At 46.4% G+C, this 22,500-nt stretch overlaps 1 protein-coding gene across 15 annotated transcripts in view; it reads right to left on the reverse strand.

The window, feature by feature from the left end:
• rbfox1 (RNA binding fox-1 homolog 1) overlaps positions 1-22,500 on the reverse strand; it is a 102,745-nt gene that overhangs the window by 7,006 nt on the left and 73,239 nt on the right. For 7 of the 15 annotated variants that reach the window (XM_065964718.1, XM_065964723.1, XM_065964725.1 and 4 more), the window contains 8 exons: positions 18,692-18,985; positions 14,653-14,799; positions 14,486-14,539; positions 11,810-11,902; positions 9,041-9,101; positions 7,661-7,714; positions 5,562-5,694; positions 3,641-3,680 (listed from right to left, as the gene is read on the reverse strand). In XM_065964718.1, coding sequence (XP_065820790.1) covers positions 3,641-3,680; positions 5,562-5,694; positions 7,661-7,714; positions 9,041-9,101; positions 11,810-11,902; positions 14,486-14,539; positions 14,653-14,799; positions 18,692-18,985 — 876 coding nt within the window. Of the gene's footprint in view, positions 1-3,640; positions 3,681-5,561; positions 5,695-7,660; positions 7,715-9,040; positions 9,102-11,809; positions 11,903-14,485; positions 14,540-14,652; positions 14,800-18,691; positions 18,986-21,212; positions 21,362-22,500 lie in introns of those variants that run through there. The other 8 variants (XR_010668876.1, XM_065964722.1, XM_065964721.1 and 5 more) reach the window with 4 other exon arrangements.

Genomic DNA, 22,500 nt, shown 5'->3' on the forward strand with positions numbered 1-22,500 from the left:
TAAAGTTTCCTGTTGGATTTAACGCTCTTATTTACATATGGTTGACTTTGCATGCACATCATGCATGACTCATCATTTTCTTGTGGTTAGTCGTTGAGCTGCTGAACAAACATGCACAGATTTACACTCTCATATAATCGTGTGTAAACGTTTAGCACAAACACAAACACACAGAACACAAACACGACTCGTTTCGGCTGCAGAGACGGCTGTTCAGATGTCTCTTCAGTTTACACCGAGCCTGGAACATTTAACCCTTTGCTCCCCTCATGGCAGTACTAAAGGCGCCCCACATGATGAATATGATGTTTCATAAATAAACTGTTTGTGTTGTTTCATGTGATTAAAGTGTGATGCATTCGAGGTCGGCTGGTTCATGATTTACAGCCTGTTGTCACTTTAAAGGATTTTTCAATCAAAGAGAAAATATTAAACACTAAAAGAATCAAATGATGACCTCAGTGTTCTCTCTGTGAGCTGCAGAAATAAACCAATTAACTCCCAGAATCCTTTGCATGAAGCCGCGGCTCACAGAGAGCAGAGAGAATGATCTCAGGTCAGAGAGGAGACGCAGAATAAGAGCTCTGTGATGTGAAGAAGAAATGTTCCCGCTCAGCAGCGCAGCGTGACCACACAGACTCAGCGACTTCAGAGTTTGTGTTAAACGAGGCCAGTAGGGGGCGCCCGACGGCTGACCAACTTTTAACCACAGTAGTGGCTCAAGATTTGCAAAATTTGCAATGACAGTAGGAAACCTCCCTAAGGGGGCCCCATCTGACAGCACTGACTCTGGTTGCCCTGCTGAGCGTCGGATGCAATATTTCTGTGAAAAGCAGAGTTTGTCCATGAGAGGAACCGGAGGGACAAAGAGGAAGCAGCAGGAGATGGTAGAGGTGGCGTGCAGACAGTCTATGGTCGTGCAGCGATCTCAGGGAATAAACGTCACACCCTCCCCTCCCCTCCCCTCCCATATCTTCAGATGTCACAGAGCACTGAACTTTAGTTATGAAATAATCTAAACCAGTTTGTTTGACTTTTAATCTAGTTTAAATAACGAGTTCTAGTTTTATTTTCACTGAGTCACCACACTTTCAGTAAGCTCCTCCCATCATCTCACCTTCTACACACACATTGACGCAGGTACACCGTGTGTGTGTGTGTGTGTGTATGTGTGTGTGTGTGTATAAAGCGTTGAGGTGAGTAACTGATGTTGAGAACAGAAAGATGAACAGGTTAGTCTGCAGCATCTGTGGACTGTCACCGCTGACTGAGTGACTAATGACTACAGCTCTGTGTGTGTGTGTGTGTGTGTGTGTGTGTGTGTGTGTGTGTGTGTGTGTGTGTGTGTGTGTGTGTGTGTGTGTGTGTGTGTGTGTGACTGTGTGTGACTGTGTGTGTGTGGTTAAGACACTCTCTCACACACACACACACAGACATTCCAATCCGTCACATTCACTGATTCAGAGTGAAAGAGGCCGAGCAGGACTTTGCTCTCTCTGTCCATCCTTCTGCTCTGACAGACACACACTCCTGCTGCACACACACACTCCTGCTGCAGACACACACACTCCTGCTACAGACACACACACTCCTGCTGTAGACACACACTCCTGCTGCAGACACACACTCCTGCTGCACACACACACTCCTGCTGCAGACACACACACTCCTGCTGAAGACACACACTCCTGCTGCACACACACACTCCTGCTGCAGACACACACACTCCTGCTGTAGACACACACTCCTGCTGCAGACACACACTCCTGCTGCACACACACACTCCTGCTGCAGACACACACTCCTGCTGCAGACACACACTCGTGCTGCACACACACACTTCTGCTGCACACACACACTCCTGCTGCAGACACACACACTCCTGCTGCAGACACACACTCCTGCTGCACACACACACTCCTGCTGTAGACACACACACTCCTGCTGTAGACACACACTCCTGCTGTACACACACACTCCTGCTGCAGACACACACACTCCTGCTGTAGACACACACTTCTGCTGCAGACACACACTCGTGCTGCACACACACACTCCTGCTGCACACACACACTCCTGCTGCAGACACACACACTCCTGCTGCAGACACACACTCCTGCTGCACACACACACTCCTGCTGCAGACACACACACTCCTGCTGTAGACACACACTCCTGCTGTACACACACACTCCTGCTGCAGACACACACACTCCTGCTGTAGACACACACTTCTGCTGCAGACACACACTCGTGCTGCACACACACACTCCTGCTGTAGACACACACTCCTGCTGCAGACACACACACTCCTGCTGCACACACACTCCTGCTGTAGACACACACACTCCTGCTGCAGACACACACTCCTGCTGCAGACACACACACTCCTGCTGCAGACACACACTCCTGCTGCAGACACACACTCCTGCTGCAGACACACACTCGTGCTGCACACACACACTTCTGCTGCACACACACACTCCTGCTGCAGACACACACACTCCTGCTGCAGACACACACTCCTGCTGCACACACACACTCCTGCTGCAGACACACACACTCCTGCTGTAGACACACACTCCTGCTGTACACACACACTCCTGCTGCAGACACACACACTCCTGCTGTAGACACACACTTCTGCTGCAGACACACACTCGTGCTGCACACACACACTCCTGCTGCACACACACACTCCTGCTGTAGACACACACTCCTGCTGCAGACACACACACTCCTGCTGCACACACACTCCTGCTGTAGACACACACACTCCTGCTGCAGACACACACTCCTGCTGCAGACACACACACTCCTGCTGCAGACACACACTCCTGCTGCACACACACACTCCTGCTGCAGACACACCTCATATAACTCTTGAGACTCAAACAGACGGTTCACATGTGTCTGAGTCTGCACACTGTTTTCATATCTCTTTTTATGAACGCAGAAATCAGAGGTTATTGCTCCCCTTTGAAATGATGAATGTTAAATATTCAGTCTACAGAATTTCACTCACTCCCTGTGGGAGGAGCACGGGGGCTAATGGGGGGCAAGGAGGTTGAAGGCTGAAGGAGATACCTGAGCACCCTCTCCACCCACCCACACACACACACATACACACCACATCCAGTTTCTCCATGAGACCTAAATCCTGTGTGTGTGAGTTGTGTTTGTTTGAATTGCAGTAACTCTTGTTACTCTTGTTCTTCAAAAACAGTTTGAAATCAGAATCTGTGTTTTTGCACGATTTAAAAACGTATGAATCTCTTGGTTTCCCCTTCAATGTCGTTCCGGATGTTTTATTCTAACTTGATATTTTACTGCCGATGACATAAGAAGTGATGACGTTTATTCTGTGAGCATTATTTCTGTCTGAGCATAATTAGTCGATTTGAAAACTGTCTTCAAAATAAAATCAGACGGAGATATTGGTGTAGAAACATTTTTGTCTCTTTGTCAGAGAGCAGCTCTTGTCTCGCTCTCAGTCTTTGCTCAGGTTTGTTACATCTCTCTTCAGGCGGCCATCTTTGCTGCAGCTGAGTGTTTCGGGGTCGGGGGGGGGCAGCATCAGAGCAGAAACCACAGAGATGACGGTGTAGCATGCAATGTCATTCCAGTAAATAATACTTACATAAATATCTGCACCATAAAATCCATCCTGGTAAACAACACTGCAGAGGATGCAAACACAAACAAACAAACAGACACACAATAAAACAAAAACATCCAGATTAGTGCATGTAGACATGCAGCCCGTCTGCACGCTCAGAAGACGGCCGACAGGAGGAGAGACGGGCGAGGACAGCCGCCCGATGGCTGAGTAAGGTCCAACATACTCTCACTGCTGTGTTTACATGTTTACATGTAAATAATCTACAGCTCAGCATCCAATCAGAAAGTTTCATACACAGATTCTCCTCCTACACTTTTATTTAACCCTAACCCTGATTCCAATCTCATCTACCGTCCAATGAAACCTACACGCTGCTTTACAATGGAGTTCTACTTCACATGAAGAGCGCCTCAGAGGGTCCCGCTTCAATTTCATCCGTCAATAAATGACCGCACAATGTCCGCGTGTTCTCTGATAATCAATGACTTCTCAAATGTCACGCTGCCCACAGAGCACTTTGATTCATTACAACGATCTGTGCAGAACAGCAAAGTGAACATTTAGACTCATCAATGCTATAGACCTCCTACACACACACGCACACACACACACACACACACACACACACACACACACACACACACACACACACACACACACACACACACACACACACACACACACACACACACACACACACACACACACACACACACACACACTGTGCTGGAGGATTTATTTAAAGTCGGCCCGTCACCACTTGAGACAGTTTTAATAAAAATACATCACGACTAACATTAATAATTCACCGTCAGACTGCCGGGGGGGCAATTAAACGGTGCAGCAGCGTTAATGAAAGAACAATCTGTGGCACAAATCTCTGTGTCAGGACCAAACAGGAGTGTCACCCAGACACCCGCTTCACCCGCCTCACCCTCTCTGCTGCTGCCGGTGACCGTGCTCTTAACGGGGTGAAGATTATATTCAGCCCTTTAACAGATAACAGAGTCTACTTCCTGTTCTGCTAACTGCACACACTGTGTTTTTATAAAGACAGAGACGTCTGGTTCACATGAGTGAGCAGCGCTAAGCTCTCCTTCTCCTTCTTTTTCAACAGGAGAAAATGATTCTTTAAAGGTCCAGTCAGTGAGATGTGTAGTGAGTGAAATGATAAAGTGAGCTTACTATATGATCAGACATGAAGGAAACATGCTATGTTGAAGTGCTGGCTTCTCTGACAACAATGCAGCAGCCAGTATGTCCTCCTTCTAACTTTAGATTCTGGTCCTGAATGCTCTGGATTTGTTTGGACCAGAGAAGGTAGGCGCTTTTAAGGCCCCCCCACACGGCTGTTTTGGATGCCCCTCGGTTTGGCAGATATGAGAGCAGTTATCAGGTCAACAGGTGTTGCAGCGATGGAAGCGGGCAAGAGAAGTGGTTCAGATAGAAGTGATTGTACCCGACCTAAAAAGCCTCTGCATGTTTCTAATAAGCTCCACGAGCAGAAACGTGCTCAAACTAGGATCAATATTGGAGATGCTTTTGAAAAATGGAGAGAGGTTAGAACGCAGAAAGGTTTACAGACCCATGCAGAGCTGCTCGGCTCCGGGTCACGTGTTCTCGGAGGGCGAGTCTTCCTGTTTGTGAACTTTAAGGGTTTGATTCTGGTTATTTTAGGAGCTGGTCTAACCCCAGAGTAAGGACCCCCGATCCCACCATGAACGCAGCCCCGCTCAGTGACACCACAGCACAAGGCCAGATTGACAGTCATTTCCCATGAGTGATTGCAGAGTCACATGTCAGGGAGCATGCCTTCTGATTGGTCGAGCATGCTGTGGAGGTGAGGGGTGTGTTATCACTGTGAGGCCGGCATGCAGCACCCCGCTGACTCAGATTCAGTACTGTCTTTAAAGATGAAGAGGGGGAGGGGGGCGCTCACCCTCCGTACGCCGGGATGTGGGGGGGCGGAGCGGCCGCTCTGAACGTGTTGTAGACGGTCCGTCCTCGACCTCGTAGGTGGGTTCCTCTGTACGCTGCTGCTGCACTGGCTGCTGGGTAAGGAAAACCTGGAACTGGAGACACGGAACAGACATCAGTCAGATAAACACATTTATATTCCTGGTCAGTCCTCTTCACCGGCGGATTTACCAAAAATATATTTTTGAATCTCGTTTCCTCTCAGGACACCAACATGGAGTACGGAGCGTTATGTCTTTTTTGACTCAGACGTAACATTAGCTTATATCGTTAGCCGTGCCGTCATGTTTAGTAGCTTTATCGTCTGCAGAAAGTCGGCGAATAAATCAATAAATCAATAAATCAATAAATCAATAAATCAATGAATCCATCTGACACCAAAAAGGCGTCTCTCCAACGAGCAGAGTTCGCAGAGCTCCATTCAGGTGTGTTAAACAAACCAATGGTTCACCTGGATCCACTGAGGGAGAGTGAGAGAGTGAGAGAGAGAGAGAGAGAGAGAGAGAGGGTGAGAGAGCGAGAGAGAGAGAGAGAGAGAGAGTGAGAGAGTGAGAGAGAGAGAGAGAGAGAGGGTGAGAGAGCGAGAGAGAGAGAGAGAGAGAGAGGGTGAGAGAGCGAGAGAGAGAGAGAGGGAGAGAGAGAGAGAGGGAGTGTGGAGGGCGAGTGCAGAGCTATTGTTATGAAGTTATCATTAATCTTAATGGGGACGACTGACACAAAGCTTAATTTGAGAGCGAGGGTGAGTGAAGGTTGAGACGGAGATGGAGGTGCCATTTCCAGTCCTAATTAGACATCTCTTCAAAAAGGAGATCTAATAAAATGCTAATAGAAACAGTGAATCATTCATTGACCTGATGAAAAATGGAAGGTTTGAGCCAGAGGAGAGGAGTTTCTCAAAGGGAGACAAGGAGACGAGTGAGGACGCTAATTGTTCCTATTCATCTTTTGTCACCTTGATTTTAGGGAGCGAGCGGCCAAGAGACCTCAGAGTCACGGGGACGGCTCGAGGTCACTCTGATCACTAAATGAAGACGAGTGAGGAAACACACTGAGCGATACCGAAGGAGCAGCTCTTTGTTTGAGCATCAAAGATTTCATTAACTTATCAAACTCTGCACACACGTCAAACACTTCCTGAACCACCTCATTAATATGGCGTCTGGTGGCCTAGCGGTTATATCTCCTGTCCCATGTACAGAGGTTATAGTCCTCAATGCAGGCGGCCAGGGTTTGATTCCAACCCTTGGCCCTTTACCCGCTCGCTCATAACAGCTTCCTACTCTGTCCACATGGTAAAACATGCGCACACACACACAACACACACACACACACACACACACACACACACACACACACACACACACACACACAGCCCAATGGCATTTTGAGTACTTGAAAGGTGAAACAAAGGTAAATCAATAGAAAGCATTTAGTAATTAAAATAATGTGAGGGTGAATTAGGTAAACGACTGTCTGCAGAAATTGAAAATATTGATTTTAATTTACAAAATATCTTTCAAACCGTTTCATGTCCTTGCAGAAATGGACAATTAGACTCCCTTCTCTCCTGTCCTCTACTCTCTCTCCTCTGTCACACTCTTTTATCTGTGTCTTATCTCCAAATCCAGGTATTTTTCACCTTAATGGCCAAGCTTAATGACAGGAGGGGGGAGGGGCGGTGCATGGTGGAAGGGGAGAGGGGGAGAGTTCTGGGCTGATCAAAGACGTCTTGTTTGTTTCGCAGCAGATTTGACAGCGTGAGGCTGCGTTCGAGCGACTCAGCAGAGTTCTGAGGCTAAAAACAGAATCTGACTGGATGCATGTTGCTCAGAGAGAACGCAGAGGAGGGAGGAGGTCAGAGGTCAGAGAAGATGGGGAGGAAGTAAAGACGAGGAAGAAACTACAGAACAACAAGAACGAGGAGGAGGAAGAGGTGGAGGAGGACGAAGAGGAGAGAGGAGGAGGAGGAGGAAGAAGAGGAGGAGGTGGAGGAAGAGGAGGAAGAGGAGGAGGAGGAAGAAGAGGAGGAGGAGATGGTGACAGATGGAGAAGTCCTCTTACCTGCATAGAACTCTGGGCTGTAGACAGCGCTGACCACTGGATTCAACTTCCAGCCTGAAAAGCACACACACACACACACACACACACACACACACACACACACACACACACACACACACACACACACACACACACACACACACACACACACACACACACACACACACAGAGAGAATGCATTCAGGTAAACCAAAGTGAGGGACGATCTGATGGACCAACATTTCTCCCGAAAGACATAAAACTAGTCTGGCTAAACCCCGCCCCCTTTTGACCTTTTGACCACTAAAAACTGACCTTTAATAAAAATCAGACTTTAACAAATGTGCTCCACGACGACGACTTCCTTCTGCAGCTTTTTTCATTGTGCATGATTAATTATTTTGGTTCTAAGATCATTCGAGTTCTCTCAAAGCGGTGAAGCCGTCGTTCATCTTTCCGTCCTCGCCTCCTCAAAGAGGAAGTATAAGAACGGAGGTCATAAGACACGGCGTTGCGTGTTGAACCAAATCTGAGAATCCGATGGGACCGCCTGACTGAATTTTGAAACACTTGATTATCCGCTCTGACAGTGTTGTCGATCGGACCCACGCCCGCTGCCTCGTGGTCATTTCCTGTCAGACTCTATCCGACTCTGGCACCGAGAAATGATGTCGTCCCCAGCCACTCGAAGGGTCTTTAACGAGGGGGGGGCTGTCAATGAGCACATCAGCTGATCAGTTCAGATTAGTGAAGAGAGCCCAGACGGGGGTGATGGTGACAACGTGTGTCAATGTGGGACGAGTGTGCAGTCCTCTGACTCACAAGTGAAACACGACGCCGAGAAGAAAACTTTTGACTTCATGAGTTTCAAAAATACAAACATGTTCACCAGTCTGAAGACGAGGGGGCGCCAGGAGAGCAAACTTTTATCATTTAAATGGTTTAACTGTCACTACCTGTATATACTGCGTCCACTAGAGGGCACCATCTCGCCAACCTTCAGCTGACCTCCAGCTGACCTTCAGCTGACCTCCAGCTGACCTTCAGTCCCCATCTGTCCCTCTGCACAGCGAGCTAACATCGTTCATAACCAGCTTGCTCAATCTTTAAAAACATCCACCATGTTTTCTTTGTTGTGTTTGGCTGCTCTGGCTTATACTGCTCCACACTGCCCCCCCATGATGTCTGGTGGTATTGCAGCCTTTGGTTTGAACCCCTGCAGAAATACAAAATGAACGCAGAGTACGGACAGAAGGCTCCATTTGTGTCCGTGTGCGTGTCGAACAAAGAGCCTTTAGCTTGTGACTTTATTCAGTCCGCTGGATTTCAAAGTTCTAACACTGGAACATTATATTATTAAATATATATTATACTATATTAAATGTAACATGTGCTTCTTACCGTTTGCATATGGGTTGACGGTCTTCTTGTTTGTCATGACTCGGGCTGTTGCATTGTTGACCTACAGCAGATAAAGACACGCCCATCAGTCACATGACTTTAGCAGCAGACGCTACACGTGTAAATCTGCATGCACACGTTCATCATGTTGTAAACAAAGAAAGCAGTTCACTGTATCATGGCAAACATCCATGTTGTTTGTGTGTTTTCAAAATAGCATTCAGAAACACTGAAAAACACATCCGAAACAAATCCTCCTCATTTGCATATTTTCCATGGTTATGAGGTTTCCCAGCATGCTCTCCCCAATGACTGTGACATTTCAATAACAGACAAAAGAAACAACAGATGCACTCGGCATAGTGATGTTTTGTAAATGTATAGATGCATGCGGTGGTGAGGAGAGAAAACAAAGGAAATGTCATCGGGGGAGGGGGGGGATGTTGGGAGCATTATGCAACATCAAGTCAACCTTAAAAACGTGAAGAGAACTGTTGTGACGAAAGCAACACAAGGCATTCACACTCAGACAACAGCCTCTCGAATTCATCGCAAGAATCATTAAAAAAACAACCAAAGAAAAGAGAGGGACTCAAAGAAACCAACCAAGTCAATCAACCAATCAGATCATTCCAAATCCAAAACAACAGCTTTCAGGGGAAAGTAAAAAAAGGGTGCATTGTCTGAAAGGAATAAAAAGGGTTTCCAACAATCTTTGATAGATGTGCAAACGATTTCATGTCATAGTCAGTACCCGCAGAACACGCAGCGTCGGGAGACCACGCACGCCGACACGCAAGAAAAATATGTATGTCCACGAACAACTCAACCACAAGTCAAAAAGAAATGTCACGTGAGTTTCAGCGTTGCAAAGAGAGAGAGAAGGAGAGAGAGAGAGAGAGGAAATGCTGGCAGAATGGCTTGCTCGCCCACACTTACCATTCCCAAACCTTTTTTTAGGCCCCGCCCACTTGTTTGTGTACTGTTACCGTGGTAACTGTGTTGGATGGGGCCCTACACAAAGCTACGGTTGGAGGGATGTCGAGGGGGGGGAGGGGGGGGATGAGAAAGGAATAAGCAGCGTCTTACTCACGAGGACAACAAAAACTTTGCACTCATTCCTCTGCACAGTCTCTCTCTTTCAGCTCTCTCTACATCAGCCAGTTGCCCGCTTGAAGCATAACTCCTCCCACTTTGACCACACAAGCTGCTTCTTCCATCACACTGATTGATTGGGACTATTTTCTTCACTGGGGAGATAACTGAACGACTTGGACCTGAAAGAGGGTCCTCTAGAACACTCTGAATGCACAGAGGGAAGAAAACGTTTATTCACCTTTAATTGTTCTTTTATTTGAAACGGAGGTCGCTTAAAATCATTTAAAAAAATGGATCAAGGCTGAGAAAAGCTGAGGCTGATTGGACTCAAGTTATTTTGTTCTGAACGAGCCAACGATATAGAGACTCGAAGCTCAAACTGGTCCATGTTGGTTTAAGTAACCTGAGGGGGCGTGTCACCTGAGACTTCTGGTGAAGCAGCAACAATTCAGAAGTTTCAAGGTTATGAGGGGAAAACCACGAGAGTTTGACATAAGACCCCATCACCTCTTGGTATGACCTGCCACCACAAATAAGAGGAAGAAGGATGGATGGTTTGGTTTCAGATATTTCCAAGATGGCAGCTGACGACAAAACAAAAAACACAGTAAAAAGTCTGGATGCATTTTTACTCCCAAATTTACAAAATAAAAGGGACTATCTGGTATCCAATTTCCCTACACCATGATGATCCATTCTGAGACATTAATGGATAATGACGTCTGAATGTTAACATCTAAAGTCTTCAAAGAGCTCTGGAGATCGCGATATCCCGTCCTGAGCCTGTCCTTTGTTTCACTCACATTTGCATTATGAGTCAAGGACAAGCTCTATGTAGGGGAACAGCAGCAGAGAGAATCACTCCCATGATTCCCCGCCAGCCTCGACATGACCTTTTGTTATTGTTTTGATTGAGAGCCCCCTACTGTGCGTTTAAGGGAATAAGACGTTATACAGAAGGTGGTTGATTTCATCCACGTCATACTTTAAGTCAACACTTGGTACGAGGGACGAGCAATCAAAGTTCCCATGGCAACCTGACTTTGATTTGCCCAACCCATCCCCCTCCATGCAGGATGCCCCCTTTGTTCGGCTGACAGACTCTCCGTTCTAGTTTAAAGTATTAAGCTCATCATATGGAAACTCAGGTCAAGACTGGACAGAGTTATGCTTCAAGACGAGTGGACACAAGCATTGGAGTGAAGAAGCACTGTGGTACCATCATGCTACTGAATCAAGTTAGTGGTGAACCTTTCTTTCTCCTGGACTTTAAAGCTTCTGTCTTCAGTAAACATTAGAGCACACATCGAGAAGCCAAACACAAATCTCTCTCTCTCTGTGAAGCTAAGAAGATTTGAATGTTTAAACCTTTATTAAATCAGGTCCAACAGAACAAACACAAAAAGTAAACAAAGCCAAAGTAAACAAGTCGCTCACAGTGATGTCAGAGGAGGTCAACATGTGTGAGGGTTCAAACAGCACAATGATGACGCTGGTATGATGTGACAGTTTGATGTCGAGAGGAAGATGACGAGGTGGAATGTGGCAGAAGACAAATATACACGCACGCGCACACACACACACACACACACACACACACACACACACACACACACACACACACACACAGGGAGAGGAGGACAGGAAGTAAAAATATTTGAGAACATGCACCTCTATTTTACGGCCTTCTACCACGGTGCCATGTAATTTCTCTCGGGCCCTGTCGGCGTCCACGCTATGCTCGAACGTTACGAACCCAAAACCCTGCATGCAGGACGGAGAGAGGCGTGCAGATTATATCAAATTAATGACATCACAGGGAACAATAAGAACACAGTTAGTAACAGTTTGAACACAATAACATGATGAAACACTGGTCAAACAGTGTGCGCCATTTCTCCTACGCTGCTATTGGCTGTCAGGTCAAAATGTGGTCTGCTCTGGTCCTGATCCCGTCTTCAGGGTCCAGGACCAGGTCCCAGTCTGATGACCTGCTAGCTAGGATCAGGACCAGGTCTTATTAAGTGGAGGTATATTATTGTTGCTATGGTAACACAGGTTTCATGCTGCAGGAAGCATCAGCTGGTGTTTTGTCATGGGCAGAAAGTGAACGCTTGACGGACCAATTTGAGTTTCTGTTGCTCTGTAATGATTGGACGTTAGCGGTTCAGGGGGCGGGGTTAATGACCCGTCATTACATATCATACAGAACATACATTAAAGTCACTGAGACAGTACTGATATATATAAACTAAAGATTTGAGTTATTAGAATAGAACACTTTCAGTGTTTTCTGCCATTATTACCTCCATCTCTGAGTAAGTTCCGCCCCCAGGGTTAATAACATGCCTCCATAATAAATGCTTTAATAGCAGGGCTCTAATTGCATACGATGTAGTTAGACATAAATCATGTGCTGCAGCGAGGTATTGCAATTAGATTCCTGTGCTGCAGTCATGATGAACCAAATCCCACCGAGCAGAAGGAAGAAAAATGAACTTTTTAAAGAATAACTTGAATATTAATATCAGGACTGATCTGACAAAAAGAAGAAATTATCTGTCAATGAGCCTTAACGACTTAAAGACGATCGTGTAACAGACATTTGAATAAACCTTTATTGATCAGCTGATGAATCACAGAACAAAGAGAATTCACTTTGACCATCAATCTTCAACATCGATGTCTAAATCTGATTTCATTAATCATAACCTCCATCATCACGTTCTGTAACTTGGTTCTCGTCCTCGCTCCTCGTGACCTTGTGAAGTCATCAGCTGTTCAAAATGAGCATTGAGCCGCGTAAGCCCGATAAAGCGCCCTTGCTTCTTCGCCTACTTAATCGAGGATTGCTTTGAGCTGACTCGTGTAAAGTTTTGGCGAAGAAGAATTTGGATTAATTTGGTGAAGGACGGCGGAAAAAAACTTGAGGAGGTTTGGATGTTGTTTGGTAAATGTTCTCGTGTTCCCAGAATAAGTTTGGAGTCTTTGAGACAGGGTGATGTGTTCTGTTTGTCTGACAAACGCAAAAAGAAACAAAGAAATAAAACCGAAATGACATCACAGAGTTTGTCAGAGACTTAAAGGTAAACTTTGTCACGCTGTCAAAGCCGGTTTTGGTTTCACAGCTAACTGCACACATTAAACGAAGTGTTAGCAGGATGGCGATAGCTTTTTCCTCTGAAGGAGAAGAACGTGACACGTAACAAAGGGCAACAATGGAGGACGCCCAGCAGAGGTAAGCACCTCCGAGGTCGTCCATGGGGTGGAGCTACTCTCGGCCTTAAAACTACTCTCTTTAAATCCACAGGATGTTTAAACACGGAGCGATTTGTGTTTGTCCTTTATTGCTGCTGTCACACAGGAAGTGACGATTCTTTCCACCAATCAACAGACTGCAGTGTGTCTAGCTCCGCCCTTAAGGTCGGATCGGGACGCTTGGCACCTCAACAGAAGGGTAGCATAAAAGCAGGACGGTGCAGATCGGTTATTATGGTATCATTCCAAACTTCTGAGAGTGGAAACACCAATACATGTATACTGAACCGAACTGAACCGGACCGCTTGGTGGAAGAGTTTACCTTTAAGTCTTTGATGGACACATAACTCTCCTACACACCGGTCCTATGAGACAGATGTGTGAAGGATTTTTCTCTTTTACATAACAAAGTTGTAAACATATTTTAAACGGTGCAGCTTTAGTTTCATCCCTATACATATCAAGGTTTGATCAAACATAAAGAAGCAGAAGTAAAAGTGTTCCTTAAAGGTCACATATTTAAAATCCTCTTCTCCATGTTCCTCTAACTCTAACGTGTCTCTAGTCTGTCTACAAACCCCCCAATGATGAGAAAAGTCCATCCTCTACGTCTTCTCCCTGCTCCACTTTTCAGAAAATGTGTGCTCAAACAGGCCGTTTGGAGATTTTCCCTTCATGACATCACAAAGCTAGCCACTCCCACAGCTAGGTGTTTGTTCTGCCCTCTGAGTCTGCCTTCTCACCGTAAACAATAGGACATGGAGCGAGAAAGCCCGAGTACACCAAAGCCCTTCCAGAGAGGGGGCGTAGTCAGACACAGCTCATTTACATATTTAAATTTACAGACACAGAAACAGCCTGTTCTGAGCAGTGCTGAAATAGAGGGGTTTATAGGCATGATCAAATACAGGATCAGAGTGGATTTAGAACAAGAGACTTCACACACATGTTTTGAGGAGCTCTGACACTTATTTACACTGAAGAAGAGGAGGCGGATATGTGACCTTTAACAGAAACATTTCTGATGAAGACTAAGTTATTACAAAGGTAATAACAAATAAAACAAGACATGTGACATCTCTGCGTACCTTGGAGCCGCGCTCGTTGAAGATGATCTCCACGTCTAAGATTTTGCCAAATTGCTGCAAAGAAGAACAGTTAAATAAAATGTTCAAAAGGTGATTTAAACCCAAACAGTGTTTGAAAGTGGACCTGGGTTGTCTCACTTTAGCAGCTATGGTGTTGTTGTACTCACGCCGAACATTTGCCTGAGGTCGGGGTCTCTGAACCTGAAGGGGATGTTGGAGACGTGGAGTCTCTTGGGCTGAGCCTTGCTGTCTGTGCTTTCAGGTAAACACTGTGAAGGTGTGTGACTGTCCGTCTGTGCAGAATCATCTGTCTGCTGGAAAACACAGAGACACAGACATGAAAGAGGGATAAGACAACGTCCAGAACTATGAATGCATGATTCCTTATATTCTCTGTATGTGTGTCTTTATTTTAAAGGTCAGCGTCTGTGTAACACCACCTCAGTCTCCCTCCATGTCACCGTCCTTATCACAGTCCCTGATTTTAAAGGAAGAAGATGTGACTTTTTGATCCAGTAGATGGCGCCTTTGAGCTCCAGCATGAAACCAAAACTATTTGCTGATTGGCCACACCTCCTCCATACTGAAGCCTTCGCCTTCCTCCAGAGACACATGCACAGGCTTTAAATATCTGTGTCCTGCATTGTTGTGTTAGCATGCTCATGTTAGCGCTCTTTAGTTAGCTCGTAGTTTCACATTTCATATAAACTGACACAGAATGAGAGTGATCTAAAAACTCTTACTAATATCCAAATAATCAGTGAGTATGTTCTTCTTCTCTCTAGTCCTTGACTAAAACAGCTTTTATACACAAGGGGAGGAGCCGGCCGCCCAGTCCATGTAAACACGACTCTGACAACAACACAGCCAGCGGGACTCGAGCTTCTCCCTCATTGTAGACAGCCATGACTCAGAGATACATTTACACTGGACTACAATCAGGAAGATTTATGAAGCTGCCTCCAGTTCACTAAAAAGATCCACGGATGAGTGAAACAGTCGACTGTTCCAAAGCAGCACCAACAAGAAAACTCTTTAAAAAGTCCCTTTTTTTTAATTTCACTTTTTTCTCTCTCGTCTTTCTCTCCCCCCTCCTACCGCTCATCCATGACAATGATTTCCCACAATCTAGAGCGAAGGGGGAACAGGAAACCGACGCCTAATTGTAGAGTCACATATATATGTGTGTGTGTGTGTGTGTGTGTGTGTGTGTGTGTGTGTGTGTGTGTGCGTGTGTGTTTGTGTCAGGTGGAGTATCAGCAGCAGTCTGTGTTTGTCCTTTAGCTCTCAGTGTGAGTGAGATCAATGGCTGTTAAACAAGAGAGGACTCCACTGTGTGTGTGTGTGTATACGTCGTATAAGTGTCGGTGTCTCTGTGTCTGTTTATGGCAGCAGACACAGTTCATTCATTAATCCTCCTGCAGAGACGCGAGAGGATAACAGGAGATTTAAATGCAAAGCTAAACGAAAACCCTGAAAAATACCGGCTGCAAAAAGAAGTCACTCAAAGAGAGAGAGAGAGAGAGAGAGAGAGGGGAGAGAGAAAGAGAGAGAGAGAGCGAGAGAGAGAGAGAGAGAGAGAGAATGTGTGTATAACTTAAAGCAGAGAGTGTGACAGACATGTGGATTTATTTGGGGGAGTTTCCGCTGCCTGACTCTTGTTACTCTAAAATTATAATCACACAATGTGTTCAGCTCCCCCTCTCTGTTTCTTTAACTCACACAGAGTATTCAAGGCAGCTAAAAATACAGCCTGTGTGTGTGTGTGTGTGTGTGTGTGTGTGTGTGTGTGTGTGTGTGTGTGTGTGTGTGTGTGTGTGTGCGCGTGTGTGTGTGTGTGTGCAACATAAGGCCAGCAGACTGCAAGTCTTCCACGCAACGCCTAGGTATACACCGGCACATATGGAAAGGAGTGTACACACACACACACACACACACACACACACACACACACACACACACACACACACACACACACACACACACACACACACACACACACACACACACACACACACACACACACACACACACACACACAGCCATCTGTGCAGATCTGCTCGCTGCCTCCTCTCTCAGAGAGTCAAACAAACAAACACAGAGACAAAGCGGCTCATCTCGAGGCTCCTGGCGAGAGATGAGGAGGAGAGCTTCACACACTCTGCAGAAACCAAACACACACGACGACGGCCAACATCAGAGCGAGAGAGAGAGCGAGAGAGAGAGAGAGACAGAGAGAGAGAGACAGAAAGAGAGACAGAGACAGAGAGAGAGAGAGTGAGAGAGAGAGAGAGACAGTGAGAGAGAAACAGTGAGAGAGAGAGAGTGAGAGAGAGAGAGAGAGAGAGAGAGAGACAGAGAGAGAGAGTGAGAGAGAGAGAGCATCAGATTTAACCTGCAGAAACAAAGGCTGAGTCTCTCTGCAGGAACAAACTGTTCACAAACTCAGAGTCAAAAATAACGACAACTTGACTTCAGATTTTCTTGGCAGATATTTTAAAATATATTTCACTCTTTTTAGAGGCCGGCAGACAGACAGACAGACAGACAGACAGACAGACAGACGTGGCAGTGAGGTGAAGCAGTGAGTGGTGGCTTCATGATGGGGGGGGGGGACTGATGTTTCTTCCAGATGTTCATTTTGACGTCTTGTTCGCTTGCTGCCAACATTCTTTCTCTCTCTCATTCTTTCCTCTGGTCGAGTAAAAGCTGCAGAGAAACGTCTCACAGCTGAGAGAGAGCTGAAGTTCAACAGAGGATGAAAGTTTAGAAAAATTCAATCTATAACTGATGACAAGCTGTGGTGCGTTCAGGTGCAGTCAGGTCTTCTTGTTATCCTCTTTTCTGTTTCCACAACATTAAGTCAAGTTGATTTTACTTTTAATAAGTCATGAGTCAGCAGCGTCCTCCTTCAAAATAAAATACAGACTTCTCATAAAGTGAAGCTGCTCCATCATCCCTTCTGGGCCTCCGTACATGTGTGGTGGTGACTGTGTCTGCAGAGACTCTGTCCTCTGACTGGATTTTACTGTTCTGCTTTGTTCTGGTTGACTCGGGATGTTTGTGGGCGGAGCTGGTGTGTTTCCTCCAGCCAATGACAGCGCAGCAAGTGAGTTTAGGAGTGGATTCAAAGCGGTGAATATGACGGACGTGGACGTAGCAGCAAAGAAGAGAAAATATAATCAGAGTGAGGAGAAACACCAAGTAGATAAAGCTCGTTCTAAAACGAAGGTGAACCTTGTGTTGTCTTTTACCCGTGGACGTGGAGTTAGTCTACTTCCTGTTGGACAGGCAGGTGACAAACACCGGAGGTTAGCTTGTGCTAGCGTGCGACAGCTTGCAGTGTAGCTACAAGCAGTAAACGTACACACTACATCCTGCAGGGGGCGGGGCTTCAGGGGGAGATTAGCCCAGGAGGAGGGGCCACGTTTGAATGTTTACAAACATTTCTACTGACTCCTCCTTTAAGGAACAAATGGCAGTTTGATGAAGAAAATACAGTCTCTGTGTTTGTTCCCTCACTTCATACGTGCTTCATTTTAAACGGTATAAATAAATAACGTTTGTCCAGGGGAAGTCTGCAGAGAGGTTAGACTCTCCCCGAGGTGAAGTCTTCGGTTCTGATGAATATTTATTGTCTGGTTTGAGTTTTTAAGTGCAGTCGAGGCAGAAACAGAAAACAAAGAGAGCAGACTTTATTACTATATAAGAGGCGTCTTTATGACACGTTAGGCCGACGCCTTCATCCATATGTATGTACACGGCGAGCAGACGATGAGCAGGATTAACTCACTGACGCAGCGTTCAAATCTGAAGACTTCCATTAGAGACAGAAATGATGAATGACCATCGTCTGTTAGATAGACGCAGTCAGGAGGACATAACGGAGTGCAACATGAACACAGGAAGTGAACCGTGTTCCCGAGACACTCTTTAGACTAAAGGTCGATCACACCTGAGCTGTTTGGTCCGTTTGAAACCAACTCTGGTGAAAGACATCAGATTTGACTTCCTGTTTTATCGTTTGTAATCTATTAACTTCCTGTTTGTAAAAATTCGCTCAAAAGACAAAAAGTAAAAATTTCGCTAAAAACCAGAAACTCTCTGTTTTCTATATTTACTGTCGGACATTTTGAATCAACAATTCAAACAGATGTGAAAGTTTAAAATCACGTCGACCCCCCCCCCTCTCCCATGATGCCTTACTGTGGCTGTTCCGGTGACCGTCTGCCCCCCTGGCTCGGACCCCCCTGGCTCGCCGTGGCTCTGTGAGGACTGGTACATGTTGAGGGGGTGCTCGCTGACGGAGGTGGGGACCCCGCTGTAGTCCTGGGGGGCGGCCGGGTGCTGGTGCGGGTGAGGGTGGGAGTGCGGGTGAGCGTGGGGGTGTGAGGCTGTGAACTCGGCCGGGATGCTGTTCTGAGGAGGGGGGGCGAACTGGGCGGACGGGTAAGCCTGGGCCATGGATGGATCCGGGGGGGCCGGTGTGTCCTGGTTACCCTGTGAGGACAGAGAGAGTTTTTTTAATTTAAAGGGACAGCACAGAGTTTATCACTGTTACTTTATATTAAAGAAGATCTGTGAGATGTTTGAGATCATCGACATCCAGAGGAAAACCAGTTTACCCCAAGAAGAACCCGACTAGAACAACACCGACACCGACACACACACACCGACACACACACACACACACACACACACACACACAGCTACACACACACACACACACACACACACACACACACACACACACACACACACACACACACACACATATATATACGTCAGAATGAGTGTGTGTGTGTTTGTCTTTAAACTAACGGACTGAGATCGTAGTGAGACGCAGAGAGTTTTCAACTGTTTAAACTTCCATTCAGAAAAAATACAACCAAGAAGACGAGGTGGAAACACTCTGAGAGGACATGTGAGACTGCGTGTGTGTGTGTGTGAGTGTGTGTGTGTGTGTGTGTGTGTGTGTGTGTGTGTGTGTGTGTGTGTGTGTGTGTGTGAGTGTGTGTGAGTGTGTGTGTGTGTGTATAGCTGTGTGTGTGTGTGAGAGGTTACTGCTGTTAGAGAGCGAGTGTTGGCTTGGAGCTCTGCTGTGTAATGAGAACCACATTTAGAGGACTGAAATATGCTTCACGTGGCAGCACACACTCACACATACACACACACACATACAGTCTCTCTCTCTCACACACACACACACACACACAGAAAGTCCTCTGTGTGTTATTTCTCTGTCCTAAGTTGAATTTCTTCTTTTGTTTTCAGTTTTTAATTTGAACTATTTATGGAACCTCTGCTCATTATTCACGTGATGATGTCACACTTATGGAACCGCCAACCACCTTCCACCATGGATTCCTCCATCTTTTAAAATTATAAAAGTGTTTTCAGGCTGTCTTCATTCTTCCTCCCAAACGTGTCGATGTGTTTAAATGTCAGCTTCTGACTGGAGACAGAAACAAACAGAACCTTCTGAAGACCCCCGTCTAGTGTTAGAGCCCTCCCCCCCCCCCCATCGCCCTGTTTCCCTGTAATCCTGCCCCCCTGATCTAACTGTATCTCTACTTCACCTGGAGCACTGAAGCTCACAATGTCTAAATCTACTGACCTGGAGATCAAACGGCCTGAACTCTGCCCCCGCCTCTGCCCCGCCTCTGCCCCCGCTCCCGCCCCCGCCCCCGCCCCCGTTAACAGGTGAACACAGCAGGTTACTGTCAGGTGCATTACTGTAGTTCAGGTTCTCTCTCTCTCTAACTCTAACACGGTTACAAACAAGTTGGTGTCTTCCTCGTCATCCTGCAGGCTCTCAGGCCACGCCCCCACTTAAAGCAAACAGAGTGTTTCCAGCGGGTGAGACGGATAACTCCAGCTGTGTGCTTCACGTGTGAGAGGGAAACTATTCTCCAAACTTCTCTGTGAGGTCACTAAACATTCAGTGGTTGAAGTTCAGCCTGCAGATGTCAGAGTCGACCGAGCCACACATACAGGCTTTCAGAAAGATCGTATGACGTTTTCACTCAGCTGGTTTTTGGGGTATATTTCCACCATCTTTTACAGCGGAGTCCTCTCCATTAAGGGATTCCTCGCTGCCTGATAGCAGCCGGATAACATATACAGAACAATACGCTATATGACAGAATTCCTGATGTATCATTCATATCGTCACACTCCTGCACTCTTATTCTCCTCGAACTGCTGAACAAACACAACAAACTGAATTCTGGGTTTCACCTCCCAGACAGAGCTGCAGCTCCTCGCTCGCTTGCTCTCTCTCTCTAAAGCCTAAATGCATCGACTCTTTCACTGAGGGAGAAAAAAAGAGATGCATGAAAACGTCGACAGCCAAAAAAACATGCAGCCCTGCAAACACACATACACACACACACACACACACACACACACACACACACACACACACACACACACACACACACACACACACACACAGAGGAGGAAAAGGAGCATGCTGCCTTCTGCAGTCGCAGCACAAACAGAGAGGAGTGAGAGAGAGAGGAAGAGAGAGACAGAGAGAGAGAGAGAGAGAGAGAGGAAGAGAGGAAGAGAGAGAGAGAGACAGAGTGATAGAGAGAGAGAGAGAGGAAGAGAGAGAGACAGAGAGAGAGAGAGAGAGAGAGAGAGAGAGAGGAAGAGAGAGAGAGAGACAGAGTGATAGAGACGAAGCGAGAGATGGAGGAATAACAGAGTATTCTCAGAGTACCTGCTCTACCATCTTTCTTCCTCAGCCGTCCTCCTGCACATCCAGCTGCGCTATAAAGTCCAACCCTCCACAGTCTGCCTACAGCAGCATCTATTATGGATGGCTTTGTGTGTGTGTGTGTGTGTGTGTGTGTGTACTGAGGGAATGAGAAAGAGGAGGAGGTGCCACTGTGAATGAGAGCAGCATTCCCCACCAATGTTTTCACCGCTCTCTTCTTCTTGCACTTTTATATATCCGACCCAGGTCTACAGGTCTCTCTTTGTGTCTCTGTCCTCTTTCTCCAAAGCCTCCAAATAAACACAGTATTAACAGTATTTTTTTTATTGGGGGCGGGGGTTCAGGTCAGTCCGACCACTGACCTGGACCTCACCCAACATGAACTAGACTGTGAGCCAACGCTAACATCTACAGTCCGCAGAAATAATGGACTTAACCCGCTATGACACTTCCTGTTATTTTGGCTGCCCTTAAGATGCCTCAGCTTCGTTATGACCGTCACTATCTTTGTTTTTCTAGAGCAGGAAGTGACCAGGTTTGAAGAAGAGAGAGGAGCTAGAGGGAAAGCAAGTCGACATCAACATTTCTGTTGTAAAATTTTAACATGGGGCTGTATGGGGACTGACTCACTGCAGGAGACAGACTCTAGTGGACACTGGAGGAACTGCAGCTGTAAAGTTAGACATTTTAACATGGGGCTCTATGGGGACTGACTCACTGCAGGAGACACACTCTATTTTTATTTTTTTTAAAGATTTTTTGGGGCTTTTATGCCCTTAATGGAGAGATAGGACAGTGGATAGAGTCGGAAATCAGGGAGAGAGAGTGGGGAATGACATGCGGGAAAGAAGCCACAGGTGGGATATGAACCCGGGCCGCCCGCATGAGGTTACAGCCTCCACACATGGGGCACGCGCACCAACCACTGCGCCACCAGCGCCCCAGGAGACAGACTCTAGTGGACACTGGAGGAACTGCAGTCTTTTTGTTTTTCAAATATTTCTTTTCCTTTTTTCCTTGTTCTTTTAGACATTTTAGAGACGAGTTTATCGCTCCAACCTCTCATGTCATGTCGTGTGTGAGTCTGTGTGTAGGTGTGTATGGGGTCAGTTTCAGTCAACAGTAAATCACACAGACACACGGACAGTGAATCATCTACAGATCAATAGCTTGCTGAACGGCCATGGCCTTCTAACGGTTTGATCTCTGAGACACACACACACACAAACACACACGAGGAGGGAGAGGAGGGATGACAGGATGTGGAAGGGCGAGTTCTGACCAGATGTGT

The sequence above is a fragment of the Labrus bergylta genome, chromosome 16 (assembly GCF_963930695.1).
Source record: "Labrus bergylta chromosome 16, fLabBer1.1, whole genome shotgun sequence".
NCBI lineage: Eukaryota > Metazoa > Chordata > Actinopteri > Labriformes > Labridae > Labrus > Labrus bergylta.